Source organism: Artibeus jamaicensis, unplaced genomic scaffold (genome assembly GCF_021234435.1).
Source record: "Artibeus jamaicensis isolate MK-2021 breed Jamaican fruit bat unplaced genomic scaffold, CSHL_Jam_final contig_233, whole genome shotgun sequence".
Taxonomy (NCBI): Eukaryota; Metazoa; Chordata; class Mammalia; order Chiroptera; family Phyllostomidae; genus Artibeus; species Artibeus jamaicensis.
Genome location: NW_026521486.1, coordinates 13,775,746 through 13,797,169, shown reverse-complemented (window position 1 = coordinate 13,797,169; position 21,424 = coordinate 13,775,746). Strand labels below are relative to the sequence as shown.

General features: G+C 40.5%; 1 protein-coding gene across 1 annotated transcript in view; it reads right to left on the bottom strand.

The window, feature by feature from the left end:
- LOC119060254 (putative tetratricopeptide repeat protein 41) overlaps positions 1 to 21,424 on the bottom strand; it is a 69,768-nt gene that overhangs the window by 46,437 nt on the left and 1,907 nt on the right. Inside the window, exons 2-4 of the mRNA XM_037160259.2 lie at positions 9,188 to 10,194; positions 5,034 to 5,214; positions 442 to 656 (exon numbers count right to left, since the gene is read on the bottom strand). Coding sequence (XP_037016154.2) covers positions 442 to 656; positions 5,034 to 5,214; positions 9,188 to 9,974 — 1,183 coding nt within the window. The 5' untranslated portion in view covers positions 9,975 to 10,194. The remainder of the gene's footprint in view (positions 1 to 441; positions 657 to 5,033; positions 5,215 to 9,187; positions 10,195 to 21,424) is intronic.

The following is a 21,424-nucleotide window of genomic DNA, read 5'->3' as shown; positions in this document are numbered from 1 at the left end:
TTCTAGCAATTCGTGCATGCAGTACTGCTTACCTTCTTCCTCTGCTTTATTTTTCTCCATAGAATTTACCATCGAACAGTCTACACCTTGTATCTAGTGAGTTAACTCCCTGTCCTCCCCGCCTTCCCCAGTAACATGAAGACTCCAGGAGGGTAAAGGATTTTGTCCATTTTGTTCAGTGTTGTATCCCCACTGCCTAGAGCAGCGCCCTGGCACATGGAGTTCTCGATACTTGGTGAAGGAAGGAAGGAGGTAAGGAGGGGAGGGGAGAAGGGAGGGAGGAAGAAAATTTAATTCTGTGAGAAGAAATGGACACCTATGTAGCTGAAACAATAGAGGCTTTAGATTAAAACAAGAGGAAAATAGCCACGTGAACAGAAGGCAGAATAACTGCTTTCTAACACAATTTTCTGAATACATGTGGAAGTTTGAGCGCATTACCATAGTTTTTGCCCTGTAATTCTGTGATGAAGTAATGTATCACAGACATGATGTCACTGCTTTCACAGGTGCTGCCCACAAAGTAGGGGATCATCGGGATATTTGGATATTTCTTTTTGAAACGATTCACCCAGCTGGCAATCAGAGTGGACTTCCCACAACCGCGTTCTCCAGATAAGAGCAAAATAGACTCGGAGCTTGAAGGAGAATGTATTCTGAAAAATAAAGCGGTAAAATATTAGTAAATGTTAGCAAATACTCTTGACGAAGAATATTTACTAAGGGAAAGAGGGAGGGATGGATGGAGGGTGGAAAATTTTTCCCACACATGTTTGTCTCTAAGGTATGGAACTCTGGTCTCTCAACTTGGACCTCAGTTGGCTCCCAATAAAACCCTCTGGGCTGTAGCTCTGTCCCATGTAAAATCAGGGCAGTAGGGAGATGGCAACCTCATAACGCCGTTTCGGCTACACAGACCCAAGGGTTGTCCAATATGAACATAGGGTTACGCCAAGGGCCCAGGGAGGGAGACTCTACCAAGTCAGTCCACTGTCCTTGTATCTGCCCTGCCCATCCCTCCCCAGAGTAACAGCCACCACCAGCAGACTGGCCCCCCGTGTAACATCATACTAGGAGAGAATAAAAAATTCAAGCCCTCATGTGCTGAGGGTACCCATCAATCCTGATCGCCATGACATTAGAAACTCAATGATGAGATGACCATAGTCGTTAGCGACTCACGGAGGAGTAAGCAGCCTGCTCCTCTACCAGGGTCTTCTGGCTTGTGCTACAGCAGAAGTATGATTCCCTTGAACTGGCATGAGCAGAAATGAGCTTGGCCCGTTGCTTAATTTTTAGTGAAAAGCTTCCGGGCATGCAGAGGATTCCCAGGTCTGCGGGTGCACCGCTTAGAGACTCTAGACCTGCTCCTTACACACTGAGACATAGCAAATACATGTCCGGCAAGTTTTCATTGCTGCAAGTTCCTTCAGGGCAGATACCAGGCCTATTTCATTCTCTATGGTGTAGTTAGTGAATGGCACAGTACCTGATCATAAAGTGTTGAATGAGTGACGGAAAGAAAATAAATAAACCTGATTGATATTCAGTGTTAGCGAATCAAGAGGATGAGTCTGAAGACCCATTAAAATAAGAATCCCAGAGCAGAATCATTAACTACTAGTTACTCCATAAGAATTCTAGAAACACCAATCCAGAAGAACCTATGCACCTCAATGTTCACAGCAGCACAATTTACAATAGCCAAGAGTTGGAAGTAACCTAGGTGCCCATCAGTAAATGAATGGATCCAAAAACTATGGTACATTTACACAATGGAATTCTATGCAGCAGAAAGAAAGAAGGAGCTACTACCCTTTGCCTCAGCATGGATGGAACCAGAAAGCATTATGCTGAGTGAAATAAGCCAGGCGGTGAAAGACAAATACCATATGATCTCACCTTTAACAGGAAGCTAAACATCAAAACAAACAAGCAAGCAAAATATAACCAAAGACACTGAAATACAGAACAGGCTGACAAGAACCAGAGGGGAAAGAATTTCAGGAGAAAAGGGAAAGGATTCACAGGAACAAGTAGAAAGGACACATGGACAAAAACTAAGGGGGGTGGAAATAGGAGGGAGGTGGGGAGCATTGGGGGGTGGGCTGGGATGGGAGTAAAAGACAGAAAACTGTACTTGAACAATAATTAAATAAAAATGCTTAAAAAAAGAATTCTATCTCCATTTATACAAATCAGAAACAGTATCTCATTGCTTTAATTATTTAGCCATCAAATTTGAATGGCAGAATTTGATTTTCTGTCTCACTTCCACCTTGTCCCTTGTTCAGTCCATCCTCAGCCACGCTGCCAGAGTGAGCCTTCGAATACGTCACACAGGTCACTGCTCAGCTCAAAAGCAGTGAAGTCCTGACGATGACCCATGAGACCAGACAAAACCCACACCCCCCCGGCCGTTAGGTGCCCTCCCCACAGCTCTCACTTCCTCCCAGCTGCCCAGCCTCCCTGCCGCTCCTCCTGACCCAGGGGACCCGGGGCCTCTGTGCCCGCTGTTCCCTCTGTCTGGGCCGTCCTTCTAACCCATATTTGCAAAGCTTCCTCCCTCCCTCGTTTCCAGAAGTTTCCCAAATGCTACCTTCTCTCCTGCCAGATGGCTTACTCCCTTTCGAGTTTTCATTTTGCTCCATAGCACTCAAAGGCACCTAACCTACTACATTTTTTACATATTTATTATGCTTACTACCTGTCCCCATGTGTAAGTTCCATGGAGGCAGGGATTTTTCTTTTCTTTTTCATCCCATTTCCCTTTCGTCTTTTTCTATGCATTTTCCCTCTGTGTAGATCTTAGAATATATATAGATGTAATTCTTCTGTTTGTTCTTTTTTAAACTGAGACAATTGACATATACCATCATACTAGTTGTATGAGTACAACACAATGACTCGATATTTGTCTATACTGTGAAATTATTACCGGAGAGTTTTGCCTCTTTTGCTCACTGCCATATCCCCTGTGTCTAAAACTATTCCGAGCGCTTAGCAGGTAAAATCAGTAAGGGAAAAATACAAAGATAATACATCTACATAATGAGGCTAGGGTCTTGATGATTTCTTCTCAAGAACAAATAGAAAAATGAAAACATTACAAAGCATTCTGTGGCTCCTTCCAAAATGAGGGGGAAAAATGCTATTTGCTCTAGATGACTGGTTATGAACACAATACTTTGAAACTTCAAGAGAACGCCCTTTTCTGTTACCTTTACACACTATTCAGAAAATTACAGCACAGAGTATTTTTTTTCCAACCAGCAAAAGCAAACAGAGCTCTGAAGGATTCCACATGGGTCATCTCAAATGACTTATTTAATTGTATTTTATGGGCACAACTGTAGTTGTTTAATTGCAATAAAATGCATTAAATTTCTCATTCACTCTAAAGTACTTAAAATTATAACCTAAGTGAGAGGTAATTCACATACCCCCCAAATCACCATTTTAAGTGTACAATTCAATGGTTTTCAGTATATTCACAAGGTTGTTGAAGTATCACCACTATCTGAACCCCCAAAAGAAACTTCTCCCCCTTAAGTCATTCTGTTTCCTCTCCACCCTCATCCCCTCACCTACTTTCTGTCTCTATAGCTTTGCCTATTCAAACCTAAGAATTTGTAATGCACCATCTATATGTTTTAAATCCTGTGGTCTTAAAAACCTTGATGAGTGCCATGCTACATGAACCAAATAACTTCTCTTCCTCCTGGCATGGGTTCCCAGAACCACCAGAATGCCGGTAGCTCCGCCTTAGTGGGCTGAGCTGGTGGGTGCTGAGGTGGGGTCAGAGGCGGTGAAGGACAGCCCTAAGCCACTGGGCCACTGGGGCTCATCCCAAACCATACAACTCCCAAAGCATCAATGACATCTGTGGGAAGAGCTGGAGGATGAGGATGGAAGGAATACAGCTGCCCCCCAAACCTCCCTATTTCTAGGGATGAGGCCGGGAGGGACACCGGAGACAACCACAGTGCTTACTTCACATCTCAGCCTCTTCATGCCTTTGGGTGGGAAACAGCGTATGTCACCACGCAGGGTGGGAATAGGTGGGGGTTTTAATGTAGCGGATCCAGCTAAAACATGAAGGAGCGCATGCTTTGGGCAAGGTAACTCTGTTCCTTACACATAAATACAAACAATGCTATGGCCCATAGTAGGCATTTAATTAGTGCTGGCTAGATATGTAAATGTAATGAATAATGGGATGATGATATCTGGGGAAGCTCATTGTAAAATATACAACACTGTGCAGATGCATTATTCATATTTCCTAATCTAATTCCTTCTCCTTAATGTTATCCCATCGTTGTCAGGAATGACTTACACCAATTTTGATCTATGCGAGAAAAAAGAGGCAAATACCCTGCCCTCCAAGAGTTTATAATCTTCTTGAGGAAACTGGAAGAAAGTTCATGAAATAGCCAGGAAACCTTTGCATATGCAGAGTGGTATCTAATCAGGAAATTGTGGGCCAGGGGTGGCTTTCAGGTGGGCCTCGCACACGGGAAGGGATGGTGTGGAGAGCCAAGCAGGACGATGTGTGCCGAGGGCGTTGGAAGCAGGCCTCGGGTTCAGCACAGCTGCTCTAGGCCACAGAAAATAGCCTGATAGATTGTTGTAAGGAAAGAATGACTTGGCTGCTCGCTACATCACTGTACCAAGAAGGAGCAGCAAATATTCTTAAAAAATAAAATGTACCTAGCCTTGCGGTTTGTCTTTCTCACGCTTGGCTTCAAAGCTGGCTCAACATATACAGCCTGACTTCACCAACGAACAGTTCCCTGCTCTGCGTCCCAGAGAAGGGATTCCACCTGACCCCACCTTGACTCTGTCTCTTTGTTTCTCAATCCCCCGTGGCCTTCCCTCCAGACCAGACCTGTCCAGCCAGTCTCAGCAGGACGGGCACAGAATGGGGAAGTGACGGAAGAAATTCCAAATCTGGGGAAGTCACGTTTATTAAAGTCAGGCTGGTTCTGCTTGAGTCTGGTGCAAAAGGTTGGGATTTCTTGACGTCTTACCTGAGAACAGAGTCAGACCTGGAACCTGCTGCTGCGTTGTCAGGATCAAATTCCAAGTCCTTTAAGGCAAATCTCTCCAAGATTTCGAACGCTGTGTTTGACTCCTTGGAAGCAACAAACACTTGCTGGCTCTTCTCAGTAAACTCTTCGTGATAGAAACGCTCAGAGTTGTGCTTGTAGTCTTCATGGCCAAAAAGATAAGTTTTAATCTCTTAAGATTTGTAGTCTCACACTTTTGATTACACATGGTTATTATAAAAGCCAAGGAAGGTATCGACCCTTCTGTATCTGTATCACCTTCTTTCTGGGCTGGCTCCATAGTCCACAACCCCTTCTATATTCGAATGAAAGCAAACGCCTCCCCTGGCAGACACATTAATATGTCTCGAATTTTAAAAAAATCAACTCTGGGCTAGCTGCTGTACTGCTGATGCCCCCTGGTGCGATCACGCTCAGCCGTGTCTCGTGCCCTTCTTTAAACTTGAGGATGGGTGGTCAAAAGGGTGAGTGAGGTTGAGCCACACTCGCCTTTGGAGGTGAAGTTAACTCCATGGCTAGATGGGCAGTTTTGCCACAAATCAAGCAGCTAAATCATCCTAATGCTATGTGTACATGAAATCCTACTTAGGGTTCCAGGTTATTTCGTGACTTCAGAATGACATGAGCAAAGAAAAAAAAAGTAGATTTATTACATATGTATATTACTTCATCTTTTCAAATTGTTAGCTAAGAATGAAGATACCTGATTAAATCTTGTGAGGTACATGTGTGTCTGTGGATGGCAGGGGTTGGGGAAGGAGGGTGTATTTTTAGGATAAGCCACCCTAATGCCATGACAACCATAGGTACAGTGGCAACTCTGCTACTGGACAAGTACCTTAATCTCTCTGGTAAAATAAGGAGCAGAACCAGATGATTGGATCATCTCTGAGATTCCTTCCAGTGTCAATTTACTGTCATTCTAAACTGTTGCCTAATTATTGAGTCAGGGTGTTCTGGACTGCCAAAGTACCCTCCTGTTTCTGGAGGCACCTTTACTCCCCAGGTGTGTGTGTGTGTGTGTGTGTGTGTGTGTGTGTGTAACTGGGGTAGGGCAGGGGAAAGCTCTTATGTAGAAAAGGAACACCAGGTAGATTAGCCTGGTGATTTGTACCTGCATAGCTAACTGGGCTGCTCTGTGGTTCACGTCAAGGCCAGCATAGACCAGGAAGACCTACAGTCTGGCCAAGGGCAGCTTCAAACTTCAAAATTCTACACAGAATTTGGGATAACCCCACAGTTCCATGAGTCTTTTGAACCAATCTTGAACCTCACCAACTAATCTCAGGGATCTCCAAGGACCTCAGAAATGCTTCTAAGAGTCAAGAATATGAACTGATAGCTCTGTACTGCCTTACAGTAACTACCAGCTACCTAAATGGCCCATTGCTACGCAAGCTGAGAGATTTTGGAAAGAACGGGACAGTCAAAGGGTACTGAATATCCAAAAAACAGTAATAATGTTAATTTAGGACTTCTTTCTAATACCTTTTTCATAGTTCTTCTGTACCTTCTAATTCAGACACTTAGTCCACATATTATACATTCAAAAATAAAGTCTAAAACAAGCTAATCTTTAAATAATAACCAGAATCAAAGACTATGGAAAATACTATGAAGAAATGATCTGCCCCTAATCCAAATACATAGAAAGGCTTGATTCTGTTTGTTTTTCTTTTTTGTTGTTGTTCAGTGACAGTTGTCCCCATTTCCCCCCATTCCTCTCCCCTGCCCTACCCACCCCCACCTCCCACATTCAGCCCTCCCCCTCCCTTTGTCTTGTCCACGGGTCCTTTACACTTGACTTGACCCTTCCCCTTCTGCCCCGTCATCCCCCTTCCTGGTAAAAGACTTGATTCTTGAACATATTACTAAATATTAATCAACAGGTGCAGTTAGGATTGAGATTAGCCGAAGAATATCACTATTAATTATATTCCAGGTGTTAACCAAAAGTGTGTACTCTTCCAGGGCTCATTTGTTATCATTTATTCTCATTAGCTATTTACTCTGTGCCTAATCTGTGTCACACACTGTTTTCAGGTCATTTACACCCATTATTACTCTCAAGGTTAATGTTAACACATTACATAGAAGAAGAAACTAAGGCTTATCAATACTAAGTCATTTGCTCAAGGTCACATGCTAGGAACTGAAAAATCTGGGGCCTGAGAGTGTGTCTGTCCTTAGACACCCTAAAACCCCAAGCCTGTAGTGAATGTTCATGATATTTTTCAGCTGCCCAACATCCATTCACCTTACCCGAGCTCCAGTAACATCCCCAGATTATCAGCCGAGACCCCACCCTGCCCCAGTCTCACCTCATGTTATCCCAATATGTCTGACTCCACCTCCAGCTCCGAAGGTGGCCCATGACCCAGCGCCAGCCCCTCAGAGCATCACATTCTCTCAGTGCCAGCGATTGCGACAGATACAAGAATATATGGTCCAGGTCAGACTAATCAGAGACAGAAAGACTCACATTAGGACCTTGAACCACTTTTGCTGGACTTGAACCTGGAGCTGCTACAGCCCTCTTCCTTCCATGGCGGAGAAGCCATGGAGTTGCGGCAACAACAGAACAGCAGAAACACAGGGAGAAGAGGTGAGAACCAGGGCCTGGGCAAAGCCTGAGCTGACTTAACTGTGGGCTTTACAGTTATATAGATGAATAAACTTCCTTTTTGTGGAAGCCAGTTTGGGTCACTTGAAACCAAAAGAATCATGATTGCACAGTGTTCTTTGCCAGGGCTCCAAAATGATTGGGCTCGTTGACAGTTTTGTTTGACCAGCACAGATGGGATTTCACTTGCACCCCTGCCCACAACACCGCATTTGAATGACTCTAGGTGGTCAGCTCGCTCCCCTCACCACTGATTCCTCTGCGCTCCATCATATTACAGGTACTACCAACTGCCGGGTCCTTGAGAGCATTTGAATGCACCCCCTGCTCTTTTGTTTTGCATCCCCACATTAACTGGGCCCTTACAATAGTAACTCATAACCATTTTGGGGGACCGTGGACCTTTTTGAGATTATAATCAAAGACAAAGTCCATCTTCCTATCCCCCCTCAAAAAAATGCACATTGCATACAAACTTTCCATTCTTCATATAATTTTAGGGACATTACACATCCCTCCTGAAGTCTGACTAGGTGAAGCAGCACTATGAAACTTTGATATCGCCCTTCCCTTTTTAATATGGTGCACATCCGCATAATACTATTTTCAAAAATAAAGGTAATCATTTCATTTAGAGGCAATATGTCAGGCAGTGCTTCTCAAACTTGAATGTGCAAATTCTAACTCAGTTGACCTGGAAGGGGACCCAAGATCCTGCTTTGCTAACAAGCTCCCAGGTGACGCTGAGGATACTGGTCCATGGATGATTACCCTCTGAATAGTAAGGATGAAAGAGAACAGAATGAATTTTGGAGTCACAAGAATCTGGGTTGAAATCCCAAAATGGTTCCTCACTACTTGTGTGACATTAGGTGAGTCACTCAACTGTCACAAAACATCTTTCATTTGCTCATCTGTAAAATAGGAATTATATACCTACTTTGCAAGGCTAAACCTTAAAGACTAAGTAGGATAGCACAAGCCCCAGGTGATTAATAAAAGTTAGTTCTCATCTGTTCAGATCAGGGTTTCTCACCCCTTGGCAGTACTGACTTTGGGGGCTGGATAATTCTTTAATATGGGGGACTGTCCAGGGCACTGTAGGATGCTTGACAGTGTCCCTGACGTCCACCTGCTAGATGCCACTGGACACCACAAATGTCTCTGGACATGGACAAATGTCCCTTTGGGGGCAAAATCAGCCCTAGTTGAGAACCTCTGCCCTAGATTTACAAAAAGTATCTATAACTGCTAGATATTTTAGGTGTTCTGTGAGCTCCTTAACTTCCTAATCTTTCATGATCCATTATTTGCTCTTAGTTTCAATTTCAAAAATCTTCAAATGGAGAAATACATGTTACAGGGATATGGTAACAATGTTATGTGCTTAAGGCATATATTCAATCATTTTATATTCCTTTCACAAGGCAGACATGCAAAATACATTAACCTTATATTGATAATAGATTTAGCTATCTCCATGTTTACTAACCTATATTTTCAGTCATGCAGGCAGCGGGGTACAGTTTTTCTATCACATCCGACCAGTCCTTGAAAACCAATTCACCCAATTCCTGGAGATCTCTGTAAAATCTGACAGGGAACCCTTTGCTAATAATCTTCGCCTTAAGCTTTCCAATCCTTAATTTTTCCTCATTGTTCATCAGAGAACCTACGGACAGCTTTTCCTCCTTTTCTTCATCCAAAGCCTTCAGCAGCATGGTTCCGGTCCTAAAGTAAAAATACTGAAATTGAGATTCATTCAGAAATGCTGCTTGGATGATCTCCAACTCCGTCAGACTGCAGTTGGGATTCTCCAGGACCCAGGGATAACCATTTTCTGCAGCAACATAGAGATTCTGTTCCACCCTGGACAAATTTGACAAGTCAGTGGCCTTGGTGAACATGAAAGGCAAGTAGCCAGGGAGAAAGTCCCCGTATGTCTCACCCAGCATGCAGATGAAAAAGGGGAAGCAGCTGTTCACATAGTCGAGACAGAGCTTCAGCTGTTGGGACTGGAGGTAAACATGCTGTTTGCCCAGGCTAAAGGGTAAGGGCGCGTGACCCGTCAATGCTGACCACCGCAGGTCCACAGCTTTGAAATATGTGCCCCTCGAACTGCAGAGTTCATTGAGCTGAGGGAAGATGCAGTTTGCCAAAAAGTCTCTCTCTTCTTTGAAGTCATTCAGAGTGGAGCAGATGTAAGGCCGAATGGGTTTCTGGGGCTTCAAAATGAGTTGGGCACAGCTGTCGACATCTTCATTCCCCATCTGGCTCATTTCACTTTCCTTGGGGATGACATCACACTTAAAACATGATTTTCACCCTGGCATTGCCACCAACCTCCACTGCCTCCAGGACTTCCTCTGAGTTATGTTTGCTACAAACAGATTGAAATCTTTCCCCGGAATTGTTGCTTTCTTATGCACATGTGAAGGTTAAGATGCCAACCAGCGAAAGGAGAGGTCAGAGTTGAAAACAATCTAGTTTAAGTTAGGACTGAAAAAGAAAAAACACATTCATTTTAGGATGACAGGAACATCTCACATCCACTGTTTCCCCCAAAGCTTTTGCTGAAGACCTAGGAACCACGAGGTGAGTGGACACTGGACGCAAAGCCCTCCCTGTTTTCCTCAGCCTCCCATTCCGCCTTCCCAACGAACTAGTGTTCCTTCAGCTAGCTGCTACTTCTGCCCCCTGTGAGTCTGAAAATTACAGAAGGCGTCTTTGCTGAGAGTGTGAAAGGCAGACAAATCTGGAAAAGGTGCTTAATGTATCTAGGAGCAGAACAAGCTAAGACCCATCACTGAGACCAGAAGCAAGAATGAAAATGTATATAAAGTTGACATCAGGACAAAAGAAAAAAATCGAAGTATGATAAGGCCCAAGAGTTCCTTGCACCTGAGACACATAGAAGTCTGATGGAGTTCTGTGCCTTTTTGAAACCTGAAGTTATGCAGGTTCATACAACATTCCACTCACCTACATGCACAAGGAATTCAATATCACTGAGCTAATGGGAAAACTACATGGCCTCCAACAAGGAGGAAGGGGTGTTGCTGAGACTGTGAAAAGGAAGTTATGCTTGCATCTCACTCAGAAACAAAAAAAACTCAATGAACACTGCCTAGTGGAATGAGCTTTTTCTTGATGTAACTCATCTCCATACCAAATGTTGTTTTGCTTACGGTTATTGCTTTCACCTACAGAGAAACATAACATGTCACGATGTAGAGAGCAAGTTTTCATCAAGATCCCCTGACAATTACATAATAATGCAGCGCCTTTTTAAAAAGTGTCACCCCTTTTGCATTTAGTTGTCACAATAATCCTATGATTGATCATATTGCCAGCCTACTTTACAGCCGAGGAAACGAAAGTTCAGAAGGGATGAGCAACAGGTCAGAAGTGATTTGGCCAGTACGTGGAGAGCCAGGATCTAAACACAGCTCGGCCTGACTCCGGAACACATACATTGTCCTGCCTCCATATTATGGATTATAGGTCATGAAGATGATGTAAATCAATGGGTGGGAAACCCTGATCCAATGAATAGGTGGCAATGAAAAAAAAAACACGAAGTATATAAACCACAATCTCACACTACTATAGCAAAAAAAAAAAATTCTAAAACAGGACAGAATAGGCATCATGGTTGTTTAATTAATCGACTTCTCACCTATCACATAGAAGGCTAGAATTAGATTAACAGCCTCACAAATACCCACCTTCTCCTACTCCCATATGATCAGGGGCCATTTCTATCTTGGTCACTATCGTGTCCCCAACAACTAATATAATGACTGGCTCAAAGTAGGTGTTAGGTAAAGTTTTAATTTGTTGAATAAAAATTTTTAGTACAATTTTTAGAAGAAAAAAATAATTAAATATTTATCAAATCTGAACGGAACTTTTAAAACTTATAAGCTGTATAAGAAATCACAAAAGAAAAGATGGAGAGGTATAACTGTATTTTTAAAAAATTTAAAAGGCAAACAGAATATTAAAAAATATTTTCCACAAATACATTTATCTTTATTCCAAGAAAAATACTGACATCCTAGTGAACTAATAAGCAAAATATACAAAGAGAGAAAAAAGAACAATACAAGAATATACATAAAAGCATATTCAACATTTCTAGAATTCAAAGAAATTTAAAAATAAGTAATGTTATAGATATTTTTTAAGTATAGCTACCTAAATATTGGTAAAACATATCTCAGATAACTTTCAAAAGCTACTAGAAAGTATATTTGGAAACTAAATTGCAATATACTTTAAAATATATTACGATGTTTATAATTTTTGACTCAGTGATCTTATTTGCTGGGAATCACTCCAAGGAACTAATCAAAATAGTGAAAAACTACAGCCAAGATGTTCATCGTATTGTTTATAATAGGAAAAATAGGAGAAGAACGCAAACTCATCCCCACTAAGAGAATACCCAAGAGAATAAAAGTACCATGGCCGACACCGGGCTGTACATCTACTAACAAGATAGTGCCGGACTTCTGCTTCCATTCATGACAGAGTAACCAGGACTAGACTTGCCTACCCCCTTCCAAATATTAGAACACTGAGCAAGATATATGAAATACCTATTTTCAGACATTAGACAATATAGGAGTGATCCCCCAGAGAAGTAAACTAGAGGAGCTATTTTATTATTAGAAAAAGTGGACTTCAGAACAAGAGTAATACTCAGACTGGAGAGTGACATCAGTAAATGATAAGGTAGTCCACCAAGAAGGTATAACAATCCTAAGAGTATAGGCACCTAACAACAGAGCTTCGAAATACACAAAGCAAAAACTGGTAGAAATGAAAGGAGAAACAGACCAACCCATAACATAGTTAGAGATTTCAACGTTCCTCTCCCAGTAATCCATAGTGGACAGGTAATCATCAAAGATATGTAAGATCTGAGACACACTATCAAAACAGCTTGACCTTACTGGCATTTTGGGAACATTCGCCCAACAGCAAGAGAATACAGATTCTTTTCAGGCACCCACAGAACAAGGACCATACTCCAGGGGTTAGCAAACCACAACATGAGGCCAAAGCCCACCTGCTGGCTACGTTGACAGAGAACATTTTACTGGAGCACAGGCAATCCCATTCATATTATGAATTTCATGCTACGACAGCAAAGTTGACAGTGATCATAGAGCCCACGGAGCCTAAAAAGAGTTTCCATCTGGAACTCTAAACAATAAATTTGCCTACCGTGATTCTAGACCATGAACCAAAAACTCAACAAATCTGAAAGAAGGGAAATCATATAAATTATGTTCTCTAATCACAATGAAATTAAATTAGAAACTGATAACAGAAAGATACCTGAAAAATTCACAAATTCAGGAAATCAAACATTACATTTCTAAATAACTCATGGGTTGAAAATGAACTCACAAGAAATCTTAGAACAGGGACAGAAAGACAGGGGAAGAAATTACAGGGAAGGGTTACAGGTGCTCTTTAGGGTGGTGGGAATGTTCTATCTCAAATATAGTGGTGGTTAGGTGTTGGCATTCATCAAAACTCATCAACTGAACACTTAAAAGGGTATGTTTTAGTCCATGTAAATGATACCAAAATAAAGTTAATTTTTTTTAAAAATTGAGAATCACACAGGAAGAGGAAAATGTTTATAAGTAAGGCTTAAATGAAGAGGGAAAAAATAAGCACAGGCCATAATAACAACAGTGTTCATGAAACACAGCTAAACGTAGGAAACATCAGTAGAGAGGTGAAGAGCGCAAGCTCAGACCAATTCCCAGGATTCAAGTCCTTATAGTAAGTAAGTTTCTTAAGTTTATAGTGCTTTGGTTTCCTCATCTGCAAAACCAGAACAACAGTATCTATATCATAAATGGCTGAGAAGATTGAATAAGATATTAGATGCAAAATGCTAAGAAATAGTGCCTATTAACCTACTGGTTCTAATAATTAGAACCAATGCACATGAGGAAAAAACAGGAAAGAAAAATGATTTAGGGCTGTGTTAGAATGGAGAGATTGTGGCACATCTACTTTTCTAATCAAAATGACAGTAAATTGTAACTATATTACTTATAATTAAAATTTTAAATTAAAAAATAATAATTGCCATACTTCATTCCACAAGTGCTGATAAATAACTTTCCTAGTCCTTAAAAAAAAGAAGGATTAACTGAAAGAAAAAGGGGAAAAAAAACCTAACAGACTGAAATGGAAGGAGTTATTTTTGAGTGGAAAGAAGATACAGAAAAGTAGGACATATCTTTTTATTTTTCTTTTAAAAAATTAAGTAAAAAATATTAATTAGAAACTTTCCATCATTACCACAGTGGAAAACCCTTATCATATGCCAAAAATAGTCATAAAAATATATGCTTGAAAGCAGTGTGAATAAATTCCAGTTAGACACAGCTGTTTTACTAAAAACATAGATTAATATGTACTTATTAGGAAGACATTTAAGACAAATGATAACAAACTGACTCTCCCTGAGCATAATCAGAAAGATGGACAGAGAATTGATAGGACACAACGTCTGCACCCGGGAATCAAAGTTAGGAAGGTCTGTCCCCGGCCCACCTGACCGCACCACGTGGCACCCCAGCGGTACCGCCCACGTGGTCTGGAAACGCAGAGTCTGAGTGTAGGCTTCGGAGTCACGCAATCCCTGCCTGGAGGTCTGACTCCGACACTACTCCCCACAGCTGGAAATCTGGAAATAATGACCACACCCACGTGGCAGGATTTAATGCAACTCTGCATGGTAGGCACCTACCCAATAAACTCATTAAATGAAAATTTGTTTTCTTTTAGCATTGCTAGGGTGCTATACATTAAGAAATATCTTTCCCAACAGGTTTCTTAAGCAAGTTGTCACTGTTTAATTTACTTTATATAATCTTCAAGGTACATGCTAAGCCTTCAATAAATGTTTGCTATTCCCATTATGCTGAGTGAAATAGGCCAGGCATTGAAGGACAAATACCATATGATCTCACCTTTAACAGGAAGCTAAATAACAAAATAAACAAGCAAATAGAATAAAACCAAAGACACTGAAATAGAGAACAAGTGGGCAGTGACCAGAGGGGAGAGGGAAGGGAATTTAAGGGGAAAAACGGGGAGGAATTTTGAAGAACAAGTATGTAAAGACACAGGGATGAGGTCTGGGGGGGGATGGGAGGGAGGTGGGGAGACGGGGTGGAAGGGGGGGTTGGGATGGGAGAAATTGACAAAAGAAAACTGTACTTGAAAAATAACTAAATAAATTTTAAAAATAAATAAATAAATGTTTGCTATTCCCATTGTGTCAATGTCGGCATTACCGCAAATTGACTTCATAGTTTGCAGTAAAGCAGGCTCAGTGACATCACTGTATTTATCGCTGCACCTAGCAAATAAACATTAAGAGTATATCTATTCACTGGTTAAATGCTCCTCTGACCTTTTTCAGAAAGTTCTACATTCAAACGCCATGCCTCCCACCCTCCATTGAACATAGCATCTAACTAGAGTGATTTTTACTGAAAGCCCAAGGCTGTACTTTTCTTTTAAGCTTTTTATACTTAAAATGTAAATCAGTGAGAATGTAAATTGGTACAACTTTCCTTGAGGGCAATCTGTCAGTGTCTATCAAAAGCCTTTTAAATCAAGCCAGCATTTTATTTCCAGCAAGCGCTGCAATTTTAAGAACTTATTCTATTTGTCTATAAGGACTTACTTCTGAGGATTTTCATAGCAGGAATATTTATAATGGTTTAAAATTGGTAACAAACTAAATGCCAACAATGACAAATTGGATAATTATGACATAGGCATGGCATGAAATAGTGCACACCCATTAAAAGATACTTTGTAAAAAACATTTATTTCTGATAGTGTTTAGCATGTGTTGGCACGTGAAAAAGGCAATTATAAAAAGACTTATAAAACAGCATTATTGTGTGATCTTAATTTAAATGTTAAACATTAATGAAGACACCAAGATGCTAATAGTGATATATCTAATAAAGAAATATGGGTTAATTTCTTCCTTGATCTTTTTTTAATTTCCAAATTTTTATAATACATATTTGTGTCTTTTGAAATCATACAAAGAAAATTTCTTTTTAAAAAGAAGCTTTTAAAACTCTTTCAAGTTGGCAAGAGGTATGTGGTGGCTAGAACAACATATGAAATTTTTTAAATGTGAGTTCCACTTTGTTCTGCCATCACCTAACTCTGGGACCTCATTTAATTTCTCCGGACCTCAAATTTTCTAGGTTTTCTATTTTTCTTCATAAAGGGAGGCTGGGGAGGCTTGAGATGGGAGTATAAGTTGGTAGAGCCTTTCTCATAGGGGCATTGCTAAATATCCGTGCAATTTTGAATGCACATACTCTTTGTCCTAACTATTCCACAACTGAAGATTTATCCTCCAGATCAGCTTGCACAAACACAAAAACCTGTGCATGTTCAAACATTCCCTGAAGCGCTGACTGTAATAACAGCAAACTAGAACAAGACAAATGCGTGTCAACTAGGGAAGCACAGAAAAAGGAATGAGACATCCAAGTCTATGAAATGGAATAAGCTAACCTGTATTGTTCTATTTATCTTTAACAAGTTAAACTTCTTCATTTTATTGCACACACACTTCTCTAGCAGGGAGCAGTGGGGTGGGAACAATGGGGTGGGGAGAACCTGGAACTCTTACCTTTGAACTTATAGTTTTCTTTACCCTTTGGGATTTTTGACCATGAAAATGTATGTTTTATAATTTAAAACTGAAGGGAGACTTGTGGAACTACATGATTGCTAAGATTGCTTCCAGCTCAACAACTCTGTCACGTCTCTACTGAAAATTACAGTATTTTGCCGTGTATAATGCGCACCCACGTTTCTGGCCCAAACTTTCAGGAAAACAATCTTTTGTTCTAATTTTTTAAATTTAATTATTTATTTATTTATTTATATTTAGATACTTGTTTTTGTATTATAAAGGAATTTTAGCATTTATTTTTGAACATACCATGATACAAGAAATTTTATGTGACAAATAATTACAAAATACAGGAACAGATACAAGGTATTTCAGATACTACCCATGTGTAATGCACATCCTTATGTTTCCCTCAGAAATTTGGGGGGAAAAAAGGTGTGAATTATACACAGTAAAATATGGTATCATCAACATGGCTGATTTGATCATGCAAAATATCAAATTTATTTAAAATTTAACAAATCTCTTATTTGAAATTCAATTAGGGGAGACTCTAGGGGGATGTTTGTTTTTAATTAATAGGAAATAAAATGTAAACTACAAGACTGGAGGTGAATTTAATTTATAACAGGTTTTAAACTTTCTAATTACATGTAAGAGAATCACAGCACCCAGACATTTTATTAGCAAATGAAGGTGACTGTTTTATAAATTCAAAATCAGTTCTCAAGCAGGGTAATGTGGTATGAATTGGGGCAAGGGATAAGGAAAAAAAACACAAATAATCCAAAATTGGAGATAAAACTAGTCAAAAAGAAGATATAGCACAAACTATAATTATAGTAAATATCTATAAATACAGTTATTCTATAGGCAAAAATGATCCAAGTTCCACAGTTTGGAAACATTAAACATCGTATAAACCACTTGATGAAAAGCCACCAAAAGGTTCACATGAGAATATAACTATGGTTGTTTAATGTCTTAGCTAAAATCTTCATATTTTTGAAACATTAGTATAAGGACCAAGGATCCATTCATTTACTGATGGGCACTCAGGCTGTTTCCAGCATTTGGCTCTTGTACATCATGCTGCTAAGAACATTGGGGTGGGCAGGTTCTTTTGAATTGGTTTTTCAGGATTCTTAGGGTATAATCCCAGAAATGGAATTGCCAGGTCAAAAGGCAGTTCCATTTTTAGTTTTCTGAGGAAATTCCATACTGCTTTCCACAGTGGCTACACACCAGTCTGCATTCCACCAACAGTGCACTAGGGTTCCCTTTTCTCCACAACCTCCCCAGCACTTGTTTATTAATTTGTTTATGATGGCCATTCTGACAGGAGTGAAACGGTATTTTGCAGAGAGATGCAAATTGTGGGTTTAATTTGCATCTCTCTGATGGCTAGCGATGCTGAGCACCCTTTCATGTGTCTCTGGGCCCTCTGTATGTCCTCCTAGGAGAAGTGTTTATTCCGGTCCTTTGCCCATTTTTTGATTGGGTTGTTTGTCTTCCTAGAATGGAGTTGTGGGAGCTCTTTATATACTTCGGAGATCAAACCCTTGTCTAAGGTATCATTGGCAAATATGTTTTCCCATGCGGTTGATTCCCTTTTCATTTTGTTGATGTTTTCTTTAGCCATGCAGAAGATTTTTATTTTGATGAGGTCCCATTTGTTTATTCTTTCCTTTATGTTTCTTGCTCTAAGGGACATATTGAAAATATTGCTGGGTGGGATATCTAAAATTTTACTGCCTATGTTTTGCTCTAGGGCTTTTATGGTGTCATGACATATATTTAAGTCTTTATCTATCTTGAGTTTACTTCGATGTATGGTGTAAGCTGGTGGTCCAGTTTCATTTTTTTGCATGTACCTGTGCAGATCTCCCAACACCATTTGTTGAAGAGGCTTTTTTACTCCATTTCATGCTCCTGTCCCTTTTGTCAAATATTAATTGACCATAGAGTCGTGCATTTATTTCTGGGCTCTCTATCCTGTTTCATTGACCTATGTGTCTATTCTTATGTCGGTACCAAATGAATGAATCAAAAATCTGTGGTACATTTACACAATGGAATGCTACACAGCAGGAAAAAAAGAAGCAGCTCCTACCCTTCACTACAGCATGGATGGAACTGGAGAGCATTATGCTAAGTGAAATAAGCCAGGCAGTGAAAGACAAATACCATATGATCTCACCTATAAGTGGAACCTAATCAACAAAAGAAACAAATGAGCAAAAAAGAGCCAGAGACTTGGAAATAAAGAACAAACTGGCAGGGACCAGAGGGGCAGGAGGAGGGGGATAACGGAGTAAAGAAGGGGAAGGGTCAAGTCAAGGACCATGTACATAGGACCCGTGGACAAGGACAGTGGGGTGGGGGTTGTCTGTGGGAGCGGCAGTTGGACAGGGAAGGGGAGAGCAACAGGGGGAAATGGGAACAACCATAAAAAACCCAAATTTTTTAATAAATAAATATATAAATACCCAGAGCTTAATAAAGAAAAAAATAATAGGACCAACGACTTCCATTACTATGTAGATCTGCATCTACTTCTCCATTCCACAGTTCACCCTTGAACTACACAGGTTTCAACTAGCACACAGATTTTTTCCAATAAATATGTACAATACTATCAATATATTTCTTCTTCCTTTGATTTTCTTAATCACATTTTATTTTCTCCAGCTTACTTTATTGTAAGAATACAGTATATAATACATAAAACATACAAAATGAGTTAGTCTACTGTTTATGTCTGGTCAACGGGAGGCTCTTAGTAGTTAAGTTCTAGGGGGAGTCAAAAGGTATGGACAGAGTTTCGGCTGCACGGGGGATCAGGACCCCAACCCCCATGTTGTTCAAAAGTCAACTGTACTATGACAGACAATTTGAAGCAGGCTAACCCTCCTGCTGAAATAACTAGAGAGGCTGGATGAGATACTTGAGAATGTATTTAAAGCCATCAGGTAGCTATTCAGGCAAACGGGGTTTGAGCGGATCCAGGCAACATGGAGTTGAGGAGACAAGATTCCAGAGAGAAGAGAACATTATAGAAGTGAGCCCTACACTCTCTGCTACTTGTCCCCGCTCACCGATGTTCTCAGAAGAAAGTGCATGGCTGAAGAGATAAGCAAAGCTGAACAGCCTCTTCACGCTAGTGCTAGAAAGAATTGGAGAATTGGAATTCAGGGCCCACCGAGAATGGGGCCTGGTAAACCCAGGCTTTCCATTGTACTTTCCAGATGCTCCGTCTTGGTTAAAGTCTCCCCTAACCCCTAGCATGCACTCACAGGCTTCCTTATTGACTTCTAAACTGGATTTATTTTCTACAAGGGGTAAGATAGTAGCCAACTTTGTCTTCCTAGAGATGGATATCCTGTCAAGGTTTCATCATTTATGAAACAAACTATCCTTTCCCCTCTGAATTGAAACAGCTGCTTATCTCATATATTACATTTAAATTACTTCTAGATTCTTTTTTGTTGCACTGATCTGTTTGAACATTCAAACATGCGGCAGACATTTATCATTCTTTTTGACTTGGCAGCAACTGAATCCTCTTCCTGTATATTTGGGGAAATCCCTACCTTATGATTCTTATCCCTAATTTAGGAGCTGATCCTGCACAAAAGCTGCTGAGAATGTCAGAGCTTTTCTCAGCTTCCATTAAAACAAGGGCGTGGCAGCGGTCAGCTTCTAAAACAGGCTCAGTGATCCCTGAGTCCTGGTGTTCCCGTCCTCGTGAATCCTTTCCCTTACCAAGCAGGGTTACTGCAGAAGGGAGTGTGTGATTTCTGAGGCTGGTAGTGAGTTATTATGGTTCCTGCCTTGTTTTATGCCTTGGCTGTGCGCTCACTCTGGGAAAAGCCAGCTGCCACACCATGAGCACACTAAAGCAGCACTGTGGGGAGGTCCACGTGAGAAGGCACTGGGACCTCCTGCCAATAACTATCTGAGTGGGCTATCGGAGTAACATATTCCATAGCCCAGTCAGGCCTTGGATGAAGGTGGCCTCTTGAGAGACCCCAAGGCACAGCCATTCAGCAAAGTGCTCCCGGATTCCTGACTTACACATACTGTGTGAAGTAATCAATGTTGCTTACCCTGCATAGTGTGGGGGTAATTTGTTACACAGCAATAGGTAATACATAGGGTATGGCACCAGACAAGTTCTCCACTTGTTTTATATTCTGCAGTAACACTGTATAGTTTTCTTCATAGAGGAGCTATGTCTTTCTTGACAAGTGTATTCCTAAGTATTTCATGGGTTTTGTCTCTAATATGAATGAAACATATTTAAAATGTCTATGTATGTGTTTTTGCAAGATGAAAGTAAGTCTATTGATATTTATGTTTACTTTACAGTCAGTAATTTATTCTGTGTGCGTGTGTTTCTCCGATACATAATCATTTCATCAGCAAGAAGGAATTTCAAAATAAGACTTCAACTTTTCTAAAACTTCTTCCTTTTCTTGTCATACTATTAAGACTCTCTTAAGCAGTACGGGGCAATGCTGACAGCAGCGGGCATCTCTGGTTCCTGATTCCTACTAAAATGGGTTATAGTGTTTCGCTGTTTAGAATGACAGTTGATTTTAGTCTGGGTCATTTTTGTTTGTTCATGGTATAATTTCCACATCAGAAAACTCACTTTTTAAAATGGACAGTTTGGTTAGTTTTAATCACCACTAAAATCAAGATCAAGAGCATATCTATCACCCTAAAAAGTTCCCTCATACTCTTTTGCAGTCATTCTTTCATGTCTTTGCTTCAGTTTAAATAAAATGCATGTGCTTATGATGCAACTCCACTATCTCTGTATGAATAGAGACTGTATCTACATCGTTCACCGCTATGCTGCCAGCACCTTGCATAATACCTGGCATACACTGGATCTCCGACACTGACAAAGTAAATAAGTGAATGAATGAGTAAACCGATTGACTAACCAAAAATTCACCCTGGTGCTCAGCCCCATTCCTTCACGCTCCCTGATACCAGCTGCTTTCAAGC